We start from the raw sequence: 19,584 nt of genomic DNA on the forward strand, positions 1-19,584 counted from the left end.
TTGTTTGAAGCAGGGCTGTAGGTTTCTACAGCTTACAACAGACTCATGTTCTGTAGCTTCTTCTAGAACTTTTCAAACACCATGACTTGTGCATCTAGACAGTTCCTTCTCTTCAGCTCAATGACAATTTTCCTTCCCAAATTCTGTTTCTCTTATGAAGTCACATCCAACGGCTTGACTTTCTTCTGCATCTTAATAACCTCTGCATGAGGATTTTGACTGTGCTCTCCAACTCTCTGACTACTTGGGAAACCATATGGATTTCTCCTCAGAAAAAAAAAAAATCCTCCTCTTCTAGCACAGCAGTTTGTTCTCGTTTTAGCCAAACTTGAATGGATTCTCTCCACACCTCTGTATGCTTAGCACAGCACTTCCTGCCTGCCTTCAAGAGCTTTTTTCTGATGCTGCTTTACCAATTTCTGTGCAAGAGATTTCACAAATATATTTCACAGAGTCTCAGAGTGATTGGGGTGGAACCTCTGGAAATTCTGAGCTCCCTGCTCAAGCAGGGACATGTATTTGCTTGCCCAGGACTGTGTTCAGATGGCTTTTTTGATTATTTCCAAGGATGGATACTCCAAAACCTCTGGGCTATTTTTAAGCCACCTGCCTTCACATTAAATAAACATTTTCTGATGTTCATGGGGAACCTCCTGCAGTTTAGTTTGTGCCCTTTCCCTCTGTCTCTGGGAACCACCAAAAAGAGCCTGGCTCCATCTTCTTTGCACCCTCCCTGCAGGTACTTACATACATGAATAAGATTCTTCTGGACCTTCTCTTTAGGCTGAATAGCCCCAGCTCTCCGTCTTTCCTCACAGGTGAGGTGCTCCAGTCCCTCAGCCATTTTTGTGGCCCTTCATTGACCTCTCTTACTGGGGAACCCCCACCCCAGAACATGATCCTCCAGGTGTGGCCTCACCAGAGCTGTGCACAGGGGAAGGACCACCTGCCAATACTTCTCCTGATGTCACCAGGGACACATTTACCCTTTTTGCAGTAAGGGTTACACTGCTAGCTCATGTTCAACATTCTGATTAGGGTAAACAAAGCTGTGTTTTATTCATTAGTAAAGTCATCTACATACATTTAATATCCTTAAAATAATAACAATAATAGAAAAATCAATGCATAAGGATACTATTTCCCAGTATATGAATTTGTGAAGTAATTCTAAAATTGGAATATCACAATTCCAATGAAAATCATAAACCAGCATTTCTTTTTGAAAATGCACAAGAATTTCCCCAAGTCAACTTCATTTTCATTACTTCCCATAACAATTGTATTATACAAGTGGACTATTTATCTTTAAAGAAGTTCCTAATGCAATGAGGATATTGAGAATTTCCTCAGAAGTTCATGCATGTTCACAAAAGATTGCTATTAAAGCAAAGATGCTGGTTGCCCAAGGATAATTGTCTATAAAATATCTTTTGTCTGTCCTACTACATTCTAGCTACACTTGACAAGCAGTTACTTGGTACTCTACATTCAATTATATTGTGAAATGTTTATAGTTTGTAATGGGTATCTTATCTGTTCAGACTATCTGTAATTTGATGAAGTCCTCTGGGAACTATTTAAACCAAGGCAGTGTCCTTAATGATTATTATGGCTCAGAAATGCCATCATAAAACCGAATCTCTCTACTCTTCAGATGCTCAATATATACAAGGCCTTGAGAAGTTCATAATAAATTCTTTATTGAACACTTTACTCAGAAAGTGCTCGTGTTCCAAGCTTGGGTATCCACTGTCTAATAGGTGAGTAATCTTGTCTATTCAGTACATCAATAGATCCCCATCATTAAACTTATGTTAAAGAAAATGCATTTATTTTCCTTGAACACACAAATTATCATGTGGAACAACTGCTTTTGTACAGAACAACAAAGTATTTTCACCCTAATTCAAAAAGCAAGAAATGCCCCTCAGGCATGTCATTATCCTAAAATATGCATGTTGTTATCTTTCAGCAATTTTTGGAAAAAAAAAATTGTAGTAATTTCTGATATAAGTGAGCTTCATTCCACTTCAAACTTTTCTGAGTAGAATTATCTAACAACAAAACTATAGCTACATTTTTTTCATTATAAAATTTTAAACTGCATGGATGACCCACTTACAAATATAATTAATTTTGTTTAAAAGCTGTCAGTATTTTTTCATGTTATATATTTCTTTTTTCTTCAGCTTTCGGGGTAATTATCTAGATGCTTATTACTACAAACCAGAAAAACTGTAATTTAAAATTTTCCAAAGCTGATGACCTAACCTTTGCAGGAAACAAACTGCTGCATGACCTACAAGAGCAATTTCCAAGTAGCAGATCAATGCAGCATTACCAACTCTCATTACTCAGCAACAATTGTGGCAATATTGGATGGTTTGCTTCAAAGCCACAACTGCATAAGAATAAACATTGAACAGGGAGGCTGAGATTCTGAGGCAATTGAGAAAAATGGACAGAAAGAAAGGTTTTTCACAAAAATATTTGTGAAAGTAGTAGCTGGGTGTGGCTGGAAAAAAGACAGTACTGCAAAGAAAAAGACTCACTGAAAGTGGTCACAGTTCTTAGAGTGAACAAACTATACAGGAGTTGTGCTGGTACACAAGTTTAGGCCATACCTTGGCATTTGTAAACTGACACAGGGCATAGAAATGGGAAACAGCAAGACTGCTATTTGTCATTTAAGGGGAAAGGATCAACCATTTCCAGCTTATTACTCCACTTATTTTCTTTAACAATTCTCCTAAGAGAAGGCTATGAAAGACACCTCTGCATGCCACGGAGCATGTTTAAACTTCAGCAAAGGTTGAAAAGACTGATAAAAGACTACCAAAAAGGTTTAAAATGTATTTTGGCTCTTTTAATATTTGCTTGAAGAAATAAAAGCACTCAGGCACCCAGACTGATTGCAGAGCAGGCAGCTCAAGAAGGTGCATTACGGAGCCTGCATGACAGCCCATCGTGTCTGTCCTTTCTGCAAGCAGGCAGTGAGAACAGCCTGGCAACACCAGCCACAGCTCAAACCAAACAGAGCCAGCACAGGCAGGCACAGCACCTACTGTCCTACAAGTCACTAGTTCTGCCTCTCCGCAGCACTATTCTTCTGTAGTCCTAATAGCCTAAGGACAGAGGAAGGGCATGGTTTGAAGACAGATTTAGCATTGTATCAGGTAGGAGGGGTGTAAAAACCACACAGGCTTTCAGAAATACAAGCCCTTCTTCAGAACCTTGTATGCCCAAAGCTTGTCTGTCTTTTCCAATTACACTAGCTTGCTTTAACAAAGAGACAGTATTTCTGCCAACAAATGTCCTGTCTTCTTTGTGCAGTGACAGAAAAACAGAACAGAGATCTGCAGTACCACTGCAGTTTACAACAGCGTATGTCTTGTAACACTGAGACTTCTAAAGCCAAAAGGGATCATCATGGCATCATTCCACCTCAGGATTTTTTAATTATTCACCAGTAACAACTGCTCCAGCTGTGTCTGAAAGCAACATTTGATACGAGGGATCCATACTGTAAAGAGTCACATGCGGATTCAATTCTTCTGTCCAAGAATCATAATAAAAATCACATTTAACTTTCAAATGCCAGTTACATTAAAACAAAGTTTAAACAAACAAAAAAGCTTTCCTATATTGTTTTTCTGTATTCTTTCCAGTGACACTACAAACCAAGAAACACTACTGAAAAGGCTTGTTTGTTTGGGTTTCTAAAATTTATTTCCTAAACAAGCAATAGACTGTTAGAAAAAATCTGCTCTGCAAGATACATAAAACCTCAAAAAAATGGGACAGGATAAAGAAAAGCTTTCTTTCTTTTTAAAACCAGGAAAAAACATTTTAAGCTCCTTCTACTCTAAACCAAAACAAAACCAAGAACTGTGCAGACTTCCATAACTAATGCAGTACGAAAACCAACATGTATTGAATATTTTTAAAGGAGAGTGTTCCTTTGAAAAGCTGTAACTAATTCATTTGACAGTCCAGCTGAGATATGTTTACATCCCTATCTACTAAAACCTGTGCTAAATGAAACAGGGTGGGTTTTTTGCAGCTGTAGATATGTGCTTGGAACACTGAAATAACGACAGATGTAAATAAATAATTTCCTTTATCTTTACAGTAAAAAATGTTATATATGCTCAATGATGTATTCAGCTTGTTACTTAATTCACTGCATCTAATTTGCATATACTTGTAATACTTTTTAATGCCTCAGTCTAGCAATTAGCATACTGATTCTTATTAAATATATCAAAGATGTCTTTTTAGTTAGCACAGTCAAAAGTAAATGTACACCTGCAAAACATTTTTTTAAGCACTAGCAATTTAAGAAACATTAAGTGCTATAAAAATTGGTACCATCTTAATACACTAGACACAACAGAAATCATTAGAGGAAACACTTACAATGGCACCATCCAACCAATTAGATTTGCAAGATATTTCACTGGAAGGAAAATCCCTATAAGGCTAATTGAAGCCTCCTAAATTAAGTTTGGGCTTTTTTTTCGAATTATCTCTCAGAAAGCCTCCTGAAAATCTCTCCCCAGAAAACTCAAGATGGATCAGATACTGAAAGTTGGTATCTTTGTAGCACTACAAAAAAATACTCAGTCTGGCACACTTCAGAGCCTAGTGGTCACAATTTTGTATCACAAAATGCAATATTTTCACCCCTTGCCACTGAATAAATAAGAACTAAGCAAAACAATTGCAGAAACATAAGTGTGGCTCACACTACAATGCTTTTAATTCTCAATTACTGTTCAACATGATGAGTCATTCAAATCCAACACTATAATATGCATGGCAGTAATTCAGTCCTGGGGATTCCTCATTCTTGTTTGTTCTTATAGGCCACAGGCATTTTATTAGAGTCAAGAAAATAAACCAAAAAGATTTCAGTGAATCTCTTCAGCAGTCATAAAAAGATTGCAAAAATCCATCACAAGCATTCACCTTCTTGACTTACTTAAAAATAGTCTCACATTCCTGCCAGAAGCACAGTGCTGCCACATTAGCTCTTCCTCTAGATTTTCACTTTAAATACAATGTAGTGCTCTGCCCACAGCATATTGTTAATTACACTCTAAATGGAAAACATTTATATTGCTTCTATATTGTCACTCTTTCATTCTGTTCATTTCAGCATTTTATACTTAATAATTGAACACTACTAATGTTGAAGTAGCACTGCATGACTGAAAAGCAATAAACCTCACTTGGCACCCTAGCTTTATCCCAGAGAAAAATATAGGTATAAATCCCCATTTATAAATCAACTCTAAAATAGGTATAAATCACCATTTCTGGGAACAAGACAACACAATATGCTTCTAGAACTAGTCAGCAAATCAAACAGGCTCTTATGAGTTTTAAGTCAATCACAATCTAAGGGCCCACTCTGTGCAACAAATGTGGCTTTAATCAGACACACATACCAGGATGTGCCTGCAAAATCAGAATTTTCCATTATGGATGGTGGTACACAATAGAGACCACATTGTTGTTGGCTTTTTTTAACAAGACAATAAGAAAACAAAACATTTACTTCTTCTTATGCAAATAGTAGCAATAAGCACTGCTGTTCAATATTTTCTTTCAAGAATCTTTCAGCAGACAGAAGAATCTCGCTGCCCACTGAACTACATATCTTTAACATTCTTATCCAAACCAGTGGGATTCTCCTATAAAAGGATTAAATTCAGTAAGCCTGGTGAAGAGCACTGCGGAAAACATCATCTTTTAAAAATGAACTTTTATTTACAACGATGGTCAGAAATAAATGACAGTAGGAAAATCTGATAGCAGCCACAGACTCGTCACAGAAAGCTAATTCCACTAAAGCCACTTCTCTATCCCACCATGTCAGTTTTGTTTTAGAGAGACACAAATTGGAAGCCTCTACTCTGGTCATTGACACCATTCCTGCTGTCAGGAGCATTACTTACAGGAACACATATCACAAGCTTGACCCAAACAACCACAACAAAAAGACTCAGAAAGAGAAGTTTCATTTCATTTCAATCTCTCTCCCTCATGCCAATCACTGTCAGCTGTAAGGATGTGCAAACAGCACAGCTAAATCCACACAGCAATGATGCAATGACCCACAAAGAGACTCTAAGGGCCAACGGAGTAAATAAAGGAAAACTAGCCAAACCCAAAGGCAGCATGCATATGAGCATCTTCTCCACTTGGGCACAAACTGAAACCTGGTATTATATTTCCAAGTTCTGCAATAAGACTTCACAGAAACAGAAACTTCCTATATTGTTCCCAAAACATATATTACACAAAAGAAGAGAAACAAGTGCCCAGGTTCACTGAAAATTTAGATAACAAAATATGGAGAAATGAGAAGTGATTATTGCGTCACACACTCTTAAAAAATAAAATGCAATTTGTAATTGAAAATTAAACAGACAACTTGCTGTCATTCAAACCAAAATGCTGGATTCAAATATCATTCTTCCCGTTGGGAAAATGTGGCTGTAATTTCTCTGAATGAACCTGATACAAATATATACATAAATCTGTCTTTCATCTATACATACAGAAGTCTGTATGATTTACCATACATCCACACACCTCCATACACACAAAGCATGTGGAAGCAATTATTTCAGACTAAGTATTTGATGGCTGCTCCCTTTTTTTGCTTAAAAGAGGATTGTTACTAATGTTACTCAAGAACCAAAACTACACACTTCTGAAACTTTGGTGCAGCTTGGGTTGAAAGGGCAACATACATTCCCAGAGTCCACCCAATAAACAGCAAAAGAGACAAGAAAAAACACATTGTAAATTTGGTGTATCTTTGGTTTTCATTTCAGTACTTAAAATGTCATTCCACCCACCAACCCTACAGCAAATTTTTGATTTGAACAGATTCTTCTCAAAGAGCACATCCAAACACATCCTAACTAAAAAGCAGAAACAAACTAGGTCCTCCTTGTTGTCTAAGACACTTGGTATGCTACTGGGCATCACCTGCACTTTCCATGAAGCATTATACAAAGAGATGGGTGCCAGGAAGATGATAAAGCACAGCTGAAATACGAGTTTATACCATCAGATTTATGCCTTTCAGAAAACATGAATGGAAAAGTTTTTGTATCATTGTACTCAGGACAATGCTTTGCACACTGAAGTTACAGCATTTTACTGCAAGGCACCTCAGCATTTCTCTGAGAAGTCACTCTTGGCCTTTATTCTAACAAAATGAGAAGCTTTTCCAGATAAAGCAGCTATGTCCTGTCACAAGCCATTCCAGTTTGCAGCTTCTGAAAATCTGGCAGACTTCAAGCAAGCTTTTCTCCTATTGCCCTGCCTTTCCATTTGTCTTCCAGCCCAGACTTCACCACCGTGAGAAAGCAGTTGACTCTCACAGCTTTCAACTTCCATTAACATGCATTTATTGCATTTGCTTAGAAACTGGCAGGTGCTGGGGAATGAAGGAGAAAGTAGGCCAGACCAAAACAAGACACATTTCCAGAGAACCTCCCACCATCACTCGTGTATGCTTGAATTTACCAGAAAAATTCCAATTGACCCAAATCCCATTTGGATTAGTCTTGAGCCTCCTTCATACCACTCTGTCAAATTCCAAGCAGAAATACAGAGAAGAGAAAAGAGAAGAGAAGAGAAGAGAAGAGAAGAGAAGAGAAGAGAAGAGAAGAGGTAGCAATCATTTTCTTTAGAGTGTAACACACGTTTTGCTTACCTCACTGTTGTGGCCCCTCAAATTGAAGTTGATTCTCTGAGGGGTGTTCCGGTCCCTCCTGCAATGGCTGGAAGTGAAAGTGACGCCCACAACTCCTCTGCCATTGCCCGTTGCCAGCCAGCCTTCCTCATAGTACCGCCTCCTGCACACTGGTTTCTCCTTCTCACTTTTGGGGACTCTGCCTTTCCAGGAGAGGCAGAGGATGTTGGAATCGCTGCAAAGAACAGGCCCATGTTCCACTGCTGCATACATGCTTTTTAAATATTTTATTTTTTGACATAAGAAAGTAATATGTCTAGTGCACAAAATTTAAATCAATTTTTTTTTTTTTATTGATAAGACTGACCTGGATAGATCATTGAAAGGGAGGAGGATGGGGTCAGTGTTTATAAATATCCACCAAATGCATAGTGAAAAATTCCTCTATAAAAGATGATGGCAGTTGGCTAAGAAAAAGTAACACTTAAAAAAAAATTCAGGTTCATTTTTGTTTTGAGTCTGTAGAGTGGGGGTGCACTTATCCTTTGGAGAAACAGCTACTTCATAAGAGGCGCTCAAGAAATGGTTAAGTCATCTTTTTGCTCAACTTGATATAATCTTTATTCAGCCTGAGATTCCAGTTTAGCGTAATGCAATTCCAGAGACAAAGAGTTGCAAATGTGTAGGTTTCAAGTAACTTAAGGCTTTTAAAACTTCCTCCAGTCAGATTTTCTTCAAAAGTTCAGTTGCAGAAATTTAAACACACACACATACATATATATGTATATATATGACATTCCTCTTTTCCAAGCTGCCCTCTGGCATATCTTTTCCATCTGATGTATTTCTGCTGCTAAAGCTGAAAGAGATTGCATAAAGGGAAAAAAAGGCACACAAACCGTGTGAAACAACAGACCCGAACTTGTGCAGGCACTGGTGTGCCAGGCCAGTTGGGAAATCCCTCTTGGTACTGAACCGCTCGTTGGACTCAAAAGTTTTTGCAATCCAAAGCCAATCCAATTTTCATCGCAGCACTTTTTTTCCACCAGAGACCCAACACAGCCTGAACTGTTTATCACGCTATCTTGCCTGCTTTCCCACTTTTTGCTGCCACACACGAATGAAAAAGAACCCTCTCTTCATTTATAGCAGAATCAAAAATGCTCTAAAGCTTTTAGCTTTCAAAGTAGACAAGTTTGCCTCAGGTGAACCATGAAGTTCTCTCTCCTGTGAAATGGGCTACAATGTCAAGCTGTTTTTCCTTTACTTTTCCCTTTTTTCTGCTATAAGGAATCACAGACTTTTCATTCTACCATAAAAAAACAAATGCCAGAATTAAAGCACATCAAGTAAGCACTCTTTCAAAATCTTCTAAAATTCAAGGAAGGAAGAAATATAATCATGTAAAAAAGAAAGAGAAGCAGCATTAAAAATCTGACTTCCTGGGTTCACTATTTCTCTAGGTATTTTCCTTGCTTGTTTGACAGGATCTTTCCTTCTTGATGCTTGTCTACAGCACAGATTCATAGTTCCAGACACAACATTTGCAGCTGTACAAGAAGGAAACATATGAAGTATTCCAATCGTTTTATTTGAATAACATTTATGAGCTCAATTAGCTAGTATTTATATCACACTAAGTGAAAAGAGGAAAAAGGAGAGGGAGAAGGGATATGCAAGTTTGATGACCTGGTTAACTCAAGAAGGACAGCGAGGTTTGCTCAGTTCAATGCCCAGACTTGTCCCATAGTTCCTCAACTTATTTACTTCCAGTCATCATTGCTCAGCAGAAGGTCACAATTTATTGTCCATTCACATCCACTGAGCCCAAAGCAAAACGTGCCGAAGACCATACATTATTCCTCTGCTAGAACTAAATCAGTTTCCTCTGCCCTCTTGATTCTTCTGTTTCCCTCACAGCTATTGATTTAGATTGTGGAGGTATTTATTAGGCTTCTCCTGCACAGAGGGTGTTTTTTCTTTCTCTTCTTGCAGACTTTTTTCACCCGTGAAGACCATGTGGAAAGTTGAACATTACTGGCAGGTGTCCTTCCATGGATTACTGATTCCTGTGCTGCGAAGGTGCTCCATCTGGTTCTCAAATTAATTTTCATCAATTGCAAAGCTCTCAGGAATAGGCCAGAGCAAGTCTACGTGATGACAAAAACATGTGCGTTTTCATGTACATGCAGTGTACACACCAGTCTGGTACTCAGAGCTGCATCTCCCTTTTCAGTTTAGGTGTGGTAATCTTGCAAGATGCAGGCTACTCAAAACTTGAAATCCCTGGATTCTTCCAACTCTGCAAAGCAAAGCACACACACAAACACAAAAAGAAAAAAGTGAATAAAGTAAGTCACAAAACAAGTTAAAGATACTGGTACTACTGTTACAGTAATTGAAGTATTGTGATTAAGGATTGTATACTGGACTCCTACACAGTGTATTATAAATAGATAAAGCATTATTCAGAACATACATGTTTGCTATATTTGTATTTGATAGACACACAAAGACAAAATACAAAATTTTCTTTTCCACTTCCAAAATTCCCAAAACTTTTCATAATGGACATGTATAGCTAATGAAATGTATATGGGAAGGATACTTTGGGGGGGGTGGGGAGAGGAGGGGGAAGAGCTTTGTCCTGCTCACAGTCTCTGGGGCAAAGTCTTAAAGATTTCACAGCTTTGAAGTGAAGATGGGGAAGGGAGATGTCAGTGATAGAGCAGGCACAGGGTCAGACCCTGAGGCACACGCAAACAGAATCACAGAATGGCTGACCTGGAAGGGATCTCTGGACATCATCTGGTCCCACCACTGTGCTCAAGCAGGGTCACCAAGAGTCAGTTACCCAGGATTGTATCCAGGCAGTTTCTAAATATTTCCAAGGATGAAAACCCTATGAATTCTCTGGGCAACCTGTGCCAGTGCTCAGTCATCCTCACAGAAAAGTGTTTCCTGATGTTTAGAGGGAACCATTTGTGTTTCAGTTTGTGCTCATTGCCTCTGGTTCTGTCACTGGATACCACCATTAAGAGCCTGTCTCTCTCATTCAATTCCCTCCCATCAACTGAACACAACAAGAAGATCTCCTTAAGCTTTTTCTTCTCCAGGCTGAAGTCTCAGCTCTCAGACTTTCCTCAGAGAAAAGATGCTCCAAACCATGAAAATACAGTACTGAACTTATCAGTCTCAAAGAGACTGAGAAGATTCCTCCAGGGCTTAAACTACTGCTTTGAAGAGATCTAAGGTACTTCAAAATTAAAGCTTAAAAGTTTGAATCAATACAGATGAATTTAAAAACTATTCAAATGCTGCTTAAATCTCCATTTAAAAAAGGGGAGAAAAATTCCCCAAAGTCAATGTTATACAAAAGAGTGTACACAAATAAAGCACAAGAGACCAAGCAAAAGGCCATTCAGGATATTCCAGTAGTTGTATCCGAAGTGCACACATATGCAGTTATTGCATCTACACAGTCACTGCTAAAGAGAGCTCATTTAAATTCAGAGCTGCATTCATAATAGTCATCAGAGCTGTAAAAATGGTCTTGTCTTTATTACATAAAGCACTATACTAACCTCATGTTTCCTGTAATTAACCACTTATTTCATTCTAGCATGGACATATTAATTAATTTTGTTTAAAAAAAAGAGACTAGATAAGAAAACAAATTTACAGACACAAAGGCAAAGTTGTGAAGTAGTTTACAACATTACACAGTTGGCTGACTTATCAGAAACACTGTCCCTGAGATTTGGTGAGTCACTGCCAGACCTCTTCAGCACTACATCTCACTGAAGTTTTGAAAACAATGGCTGCTATTAATTTCTTTTTCATCATGGCAAGATGATGATATGACAAACGTCACCTTTCCAAATTCCTGGTGCTTATCAATTACAGCCCAGAGAAAGTTCATATATAGGAAAACATAGAAAAACGTTCAGAGTACAACGGTTTATAGACAAACTTCTGCATTTATCCCATAAGCAAACTTGATCCTCTGAAGGATCAGTGCCATTGTTTCCATACTCACTGAAATCTTCCTAACAGACATCTGCATTCAAAAGTTGACATTTTATATTAGCAACATGAGTATTATGATGCAAGCCTTTACTAATCCTACAGAGAAATAAAAAAAAAGTTTACTGAGAAAACAAAGTCTCTGAAATATCAGAGCAGAGATAAGCACTAAACAGAGTTGTTTGAACTGTACAAGAATCCAGAGTTCACAAGTGGATTTTAAAATACAGGTAACTATAGATACAGTGGCTTTGCATAAAATCTGTATGCAACTTCTGTCCTTATTCACTGCATCTAAGACTAACAAGGTTGAGAAAAGGACTCATCTGCATCTTGGTCAATAACCTTCTCTCACCTTAGTTCCATTTGCCATCACTTTCAAGATTAGACAGACTAAAGGCTTCTCCTCTTAAAAATATCCTAACTGCATTAGAAATGTTGGTCAGGGAGAGATGAAAATCTAAAATAACTACAAAAGTAATAAAACCAGTCATTATTCAAATGCATTATTCAAACACTTTCTCAATACAATACAACCTATGAAAATATTTTACCTTTGAGTCACTGTCTTTATGTTACATTCAGACACAAGAAAAAAAATACTTTTAAGACTGTAGTATCAAACACTCAAAATACAGACTGAATTGAGATTACATGTATTATATATTAATGCTTTCCATTCCCTTCTTCTTCATTTCCATGCACTCTGTATTTCCTAAGAAAGAACTTAACTAAAAGATTCAAGTGCTTGTCTTCTCTTTAAAAAAATCCATAATTTAGACACTCCTCTTCTACCACCATTACAGCAGCATCACAGTTCTGCTCATTTTCATATTTTGAAACCAAGCTTTTCCCCTCCATGGAACAGGGTAATGGCTTCCACCTCTGTTGTGAAGTGTGTAACAGCAGAGGATAAAAAGCATGATAGAAAGAAGAGCTGGGTGTTACCTGCACAATCCTACCACTAGCCCCAAGTCAGTTTGGGTTCACCATGAAACCCAAAAGAGAGCTTGGCCTTCCAGATGGAACTCATCCAAACTAAATTTTTAACTGAAGATTTTTTATCATCAAATTTTATGCACCTTTCCTTCCACAGCAGTGCAAGGACTAATCACAGAAGTGCACCACCATCTGATTTTGCTGGTGAATTGTTTCTGACACTACTAGGACAATAAATATCAATGAATTCTCTACTTTCACTCTCACCTAAAAGGTAGTTGAAAATACCTTTTCTCTGGACTTCCCCTTTAACAAAGGGAGATGCTATATGAACTCATCCTCTAATACTGTTGAGTCTAAACCCAGTGATGTAAGACATTAAAGTACAGACAAAAACACATTAGACCTGTGACACAGGAAAGCAGGATCCACAACTATTTTATTTCATTTTGTTTTGAAAGCATAGTTCTTCTCAAATGCAAAACCCAGCAGCAAGGTACGTTTCCGCATGACAAAAAATTTAGGTACTAATTTTTAAAAATGTGGTTATAAACAGTAGCTCTCTTATTGTAGTGTCAATATTTAACTCATCATTTTTATCTTCTGTTCCTACTAACTTATATAAAGTGTGTTAAGCCACAGTTGGACAACCAGAAAAATATTTGTTTGTTCTCATGCGTCTTTCATTGAGGTGTCTCTTTTGTTGACAGAAAGCAGACAAGCACAGCCAAATGTAGCAATACTTCAGCAAGCTCTTCAGTATTTCATATCTATTCAAACCCCTACTCTTCAAGACTGCAGAGCAGAGAATCTGAAGGCAAGGATAAAAGGGGACTGGGAAGGGAAGGAAAGCAAAGAAGGGAAAGTGAAGTCAGTACACATTATTTCTGAATTATTATCTCCAAGAAACCAAAACAAATAAGGACTCACAGCCTGCTTTTGGAAGATTCTGATGACCCAAACATTTTAAGGAAAGAAATAGAAGATAAAGAGTCTTTGAAAAGACTTCAGGATTTTTCAGCCTAACCAGATTCCCTACCTGCCAAACCTGCATAAGGTCAAAGGAAATTGTAATTTTCCCTCCTTTTGCAGTCTAAGAAGGAAAAAATGAACACGAGTGTCCATGAAGATAGCAAGGTATTTTAAAAGTACCAGCCACAACTGCTTTGGCACAAGCTGATGGCAGATGATCCCACCAGCTATCAAATGGGGACTGTGGGAGCAACCTCTAAGGTCACTGCTGAACACTACAGTACAAAATTGGCACATCATGTAATAGAGCTACTGTATTACAGGCTAAATAGTATAGAGACAGAAGCTGGTAAGATGATACAAGTTGTTATATAGTCCAATCTCTAAATTAACAAAAATCATTAAACAATCCTATCAAAAAAGTGAAAGAAAATTATTTAACAAGACTAACTACTTTCCTAAAAAGCCTGAAGAAAAAATTAACTGGCTTGGAAGCTGATCTCTCTGAAAACTTACTCCCCAAAAACAGCGACTGATTTTAAGAGAGCTTCCCTTCCTGAAGTCACCATGCACAAAAGGGTTAGGAATTGTGGCAATAAATTTCAATCAGTTTGAGCTGTGCCCAAAAGTTTTTGCTCTTTTAAGTAGAATCAATCCCCACCACAGCCCCAGTGTTGTCCCACATTCAGCTGCACTGGCAAACTGGAAAAGGCACAAAGCAAGTGAGAAAGAGAAGGGAGGAGTACCTGCAACTAGTATTGCCACTTGATGACTACTGATAACAAAGTTTGGGCAGAATATTTCTGAACTCAGGGGTTTGTCCTTAGAAGAAAGGGAAGCAAAGTTTTTCCTCTTGAGGATGAATTTAAGATGGCTTGGATGTCCTGGAGCCAAATACACATGAGCCATGAAAATATGTCTCATTTTCAAATTTTAAAAAAGTGGGCTGAAATACTCCAGGACAGGTGTTGAAAAACCTGCTTCAGGAGATAAAAATGCACAAATAACACATAGTAGCCTTTTAAAGAGTTGGGAGATTCACACCACTGAAAAACACATCCAAACTTTAGAGTTTGGATGTGTTTTTCACACCCAAAGAAACTATCAAGTGTGACCAAGAAATTCCTGACACTTGTGTCAATCTTCTTTCTCAAGAAAAGGCTACAATCCTCACAGCACAGAGAAGCCCCAGACAATGTATACTTCACCAACACTTCATCAAAAAGTGGCAACAACTGTGTCTTACTAAGAATATTCGATGACCTTCATGGGAGGGCGCCCCAGCTCTCACGCCTCTTTTCCATTGAACTGACTGCGCTGACCTTGCCTGTAATTACAGAGCAATTTCTTTCCCGTAGGAACATTCTGCAGCCTGCAAACATCCCTCGAGTCTGCAGCAGTTCCAGCTAGTTCCTAATTATCTCCAATATCTGCCCACAGGGTCTTTAATACTTTCTTATGAACATACACTGAACCTTCGATATTCTCCTCAAAAATCCCAATGTACCTTTGTATGTGACGCGCTGCCACAATGGAAACAAACAACATTAAAAAAAAGGAAAGGGAGATGAAGGGAGAGAACAACAGATATCATCAGTTTTTAACATTCAGAAGAGCCTCATAAACAAGAATTATGTCTTTTGGACAGCAAGACATATTTAAGTCAGAAGCCTGATAATTGCTGAGAAGCGGTCCAAGCGCAGTGTGCTGCAGCAGAGAGGCAGCTCCTGGTGATGCTGCAAGCTGCACCACAGGTGTGAGATGGATTCTGATATTGTGTGTGTGCATTTAAAAATACAAAAAGACAGCAGATGCATTTCTCAAACAGCTTGGGTTTCTCAGTCTTTGGCTTTGGGATGAAGAACTGAACTCCAGTCCTGGCTGTCCCTAACGTGCTGTAACTCAAGATTCCAGGCTAGTTTGAGGAGCTGCACTCACCTCACCACCACTGCTTAGAGGTGCAGATGCAGAGCAGGGATACTCTACTCCTGCAACAAAGAGATGCACACCTTAAGGACAGCTTCATCTCATCCCTCTCTTTTTCTCCAAGTTCCATGTTTTTTCCTCTTGTTTCTGGAAGGTCATGTCAAGATCTCTGGATTAAAGGAGGCATATAATAGAATGGAAACAGACTAACTCAAGGAGCAGTTCCTTTAGAGGCAGCCTTGATAATCAAGAATCACTAAAGAAGCATTTGTAAAAGTCAAATGCTTTAAACAAATGCAGTAAAGTCAGGAGCTTTAAATAAATGCTTGGAGCAAAGCAAAGACCTCTGAAAGTTGCTGTTTCACTGCCAAGACTCAGAGGGCACAAGATCAGCCGCATACACTTGTGCCCTGTTAGGTGAATGATGGTTTTGATCTGCTCTGTATTAATATGCCAAGTGTTGACTGCTCACCTGTCCAGACAGAAGCAAGGAGGTCAGAAAGACACAGGTGTCCACCAGGCACAGTCATGGTCTGGTGGGTGAGCTGAAGGCAGATCTGCACCTAGGTAAATTCACAGAGCAGTCTTGTGCCCAAGCAATTTTATTTTATACGTGTCTTCACAATTCTCTCTTCTTACTGGCCTAGCTCTTGCTAGACATATGAACTATGTCTATTTCATATAAATATGAATATTAAATAGTAGATATCTTAAAATACAAAATTTTGAAGTGGGGATAAGAACTAGCAGTATATTGTTCCTCATGCATGACTAGAACACTACAACCTTTCTATTAAGAAATCCATAATAGTGAAAAATTGCCAGTTACTGAGGTATTCAGTGGGAGGATGGCTACCAATGACTGTGTCTTCTCTTTCCTTAAACATGAAAAATCAATGTGTTAAAATGATCGCAGATGAAAATGAATGAATAGGAAAAGGGTTGCAAAAACTCTAGAAAAGTATATTCGAAAAGCAACAAGAGTTATAAGCAGGAATTCTGAATATTTCATTCAATGCCCTCTGTACAACTACCAGATAGTGGTGGCTTCTAACTCCAATCTCTATAAAATTTTGAAAATGCTCTTCCATTGAACAGGTGTTCACGTTTCATCAAGAAAGTCAACAAATGTTGTAAATTAGCGTGGGTTTTTTGAGGAAAAGTAATATTCTCATTACTTGGTAGCTAGTGCTATAATTAACTTCATTCTGTTGTTTTTATCCCCAGGAAGTTACATAAATGAATAACTGTCAAACTACTTGGACCCAATTATTTCTCTTCGTCAACAGAAAACTCTCAATGCCTCTTTAAATGCACCTTTATCTAACCTATACCCAAAAGGATTTTTTTTTTTTTTGTAAAGCTCAGATTCAGAGTCTACAAAGCATGAGGATCAAAAGGGAAGATTCATCATCACAGTTAAATCTGATCTTCTAGATAAACACTCACACAGAGCTAACGCACTCGCATACAATTAAAGCTAAAGTTATGCATGACTAAACAAGAGAAAGAATGCTGGTGTGCTGGTGTGGGGTTTTTTTCCCTTTGGATTTTCTTCTTTCCCATTGCCAAGTTACACCTTACTGGCTTTCCCAAGGAACACAAAGATCGTCAGAGGAAGACGGTAAACTTTTCAAAATAGCCAGAGGAAAGATCGATTTGGTTGAAGAATATCAGCTTCATACATTTTGTACTTCATTTTAGAAACTTGGATTTGGGAAAGTAATATGATTGCATTTAGTAGATGATGTGCTACTTAGCAGACAGCTCCTGCTAAATCTGACAAATATAGGTCAGAGTCCTGCAATCACACTTTGCTCAAGCACGCTTTGCATTTTCTAGACAAAAGTAACAATAAGACAAAAGCAATCTGAGGTAATTTCATAATTTTGATGTAAAATTTTATCGTTATCTTAGTTACTTTTTTCCTTCTATGTGTAAGACTACTATATGTTTAGACAAGCCTATTTCAGTAGAATCTTGTTTTAGTTAAATACGTACTTCACAAAGTACCTCCAGAACTGTATGAAAGCCCAATATTTACCATGGTAAGAGTTTTGAGAAGAGTTTTCTGCTTTGAAAAAGCAGAACAATCAGAGAAAGAAACACCATGTAATCTACTCTGATAATTCTCTCTGTAAAACTCAACATCTGTACTGAAGGTTCACCATCTGTATTAAAAAAATCTGCTTGCAAACTGTGTAAGGAGAATTCTGCTGCTTTTTCTGGTAAGCAGCTTGGCAAGGTAACATCATAATCTTGTGGTGTCAGTCATCCCCTTGAGCTTACAAAGTCTATTAAAACAAATTACATGAAAACATCTTTTTCAGGATTTTAATTCAGTAGCTTAAGAGGATCAGGATATTCCAGTTCCCTCTTAGATTCAGGGAACATAAGACAGTACAGTACTTCAATGCCTAATGCTGCACTGACACCTTAATACATTTTCCATTAACTGTGTATTATTCACAGACCACATAATCACAGGTTACTATGAGGAAACTATATGCTCTGCTGTTACCTCTATTAGCTAGATTACAATGAATTCAACAGTTCAGCATCTGCTTGAAACTGACATTACATTTGATCTGTAACAGATGGATGCGCACAATAAACATTAGAGAAAAAGGTTAAAATATGGTATTATATAAAGTATTTTCATACAATGCTTCTGAAATTAGGTAACCTAATGATATTGTAAGAAAATTCTATCCCAATAACTAAAATTATATATTACTTTTCACTTACTCTTCTACTAAATGACAGCATGAAACAAAGATGATGAACATACAGAAATTACAATATCAGAATACAAAAATTCTCTTCCTAGCTATTAAAAGAATTAAATACCTAAATTAAATATGGGAACATCTAGTTACTCAGTGACTCTAAAACCTCAAACATTACCTGACAGATGCTGATTTCATTGGATTGTCAACCTAACAACTCACTACTTAGCTGTGTGATTAAAATGCTGCAAGATTTAAAAAAATTCAAAAAGATCTGTTACACTTAATATATAATTCACAGATAATATGTTTGTCTGAAATCAGTCTATTTCTTTTCTAAAAAGGCATAAAACAAGATTTACATTACATGTGAATATACTGCCTTGTTTATACCTGTACACTGTCACAGCAGAGCTGTTTCACTGCTGCTGTTATTTCTCCTTACATCTACATTGCAATGTATTTATCTTGTAAAAGGGGCTGTGTAATGCTTGTGCCACTGGTCAAAACAGAATGTGGAAAGGATTATCTATGAGGAAAAAAATAATAATTTGTTCATTACATTCCTAGGATGAGGAATTCAGTGTAATTAACAAAACCACAAGGCCATAAGACAGTGCAAGGAGATGGCATACACCATTCCAAGAATGTTAAATGACCCTAACATAGAAGTGAGAGGATAAATGTTCCACAGTAAGCTTGCAAAAAGCAAACCCCTAAAGGCAATCATCATATAGGAGCAAATAATTTTACAAATTAATGCACCTGAGAGATATGTGCATTATCTCACAGGTGCAAATACATCAGTTTTGTTTTTATTCCCACAGTGTCAATACCACAGTAATCCTACCAGAATCTATCACTAAGAATTGGAATAAACAACATTTTACTGATGGACAACCCATAAAACAAATATTCCATTCTTTCCTGTCAAATCCCTATTGTAAACAAAATCCTTAAGCAACTTAGCCACAAAAAAATCCCACACAAATGTGACATTTAAGGGGCCTGCAAATAAACCCAAATTTTTTTGCCGCTGTTCTCAGGAGCAATCAAAGCATAACACTAGATTTGAGAAATCTCTTAACACTTCTTTCTTGTTTCTATCCATGCAGACTGAGATATACTACCCTCAGTATTCTAAGGCAGCTATAAATTATCTGCAAAGCCTATCTAGTCTGTTTAATTATCATGCACATAATTTTTTATTTCCAATGGATAAGTAGGTAGGAGGTAGTATTAACAAGTTTCATGGATGTTTCCCCCCGTTGA

General features: G+C 37.6%; 1 protein-coding gene across 3 annotated transcripts in view; it reads right to left on the reverse strand.

Moving 5' to 3' along the window:
- TULP4 (TUB like protein 4) overlaps window positions 1-19,584 on the reverse strand; it is a 143,086-nt gene that overhangs the window by 106,784 nt on the left and 16,718 nt on the right. For all 3 annotated transcript variants that reach the window (XR_008483188.1, XM_054279319.1, XM_054279318.1), the window contains exon 2: window positions 7,742-10,022. Coding sequence is in view for 2 of the 3 variants with exons in the window: in XM_054279319.1 (XP_054135294.1) it covers window positions 7,742-7,993 (252 nt within the window). In the remaining variant the exon portion in view is untranslated. The remainder of the gene's footprint in view (window positions 1-7,741; window positions 10,023-19,584) is intronic.

Source organism: Melozone crissalis, unplaced genomic scaffold, assembly GCF_028551555.1.
Source record: "Melozone crissalis strain CALT ecotype California unplaced genomic scaffold, PUWL_Pcris_2 ptg000027l_1, whole genome shotgun sequence".
Lineage (NCBI taxonomy): Eukaryota > Metazoa > Chordata > Aves > Passeriformes > Passerellidae > Melozone > Melozone crissalis.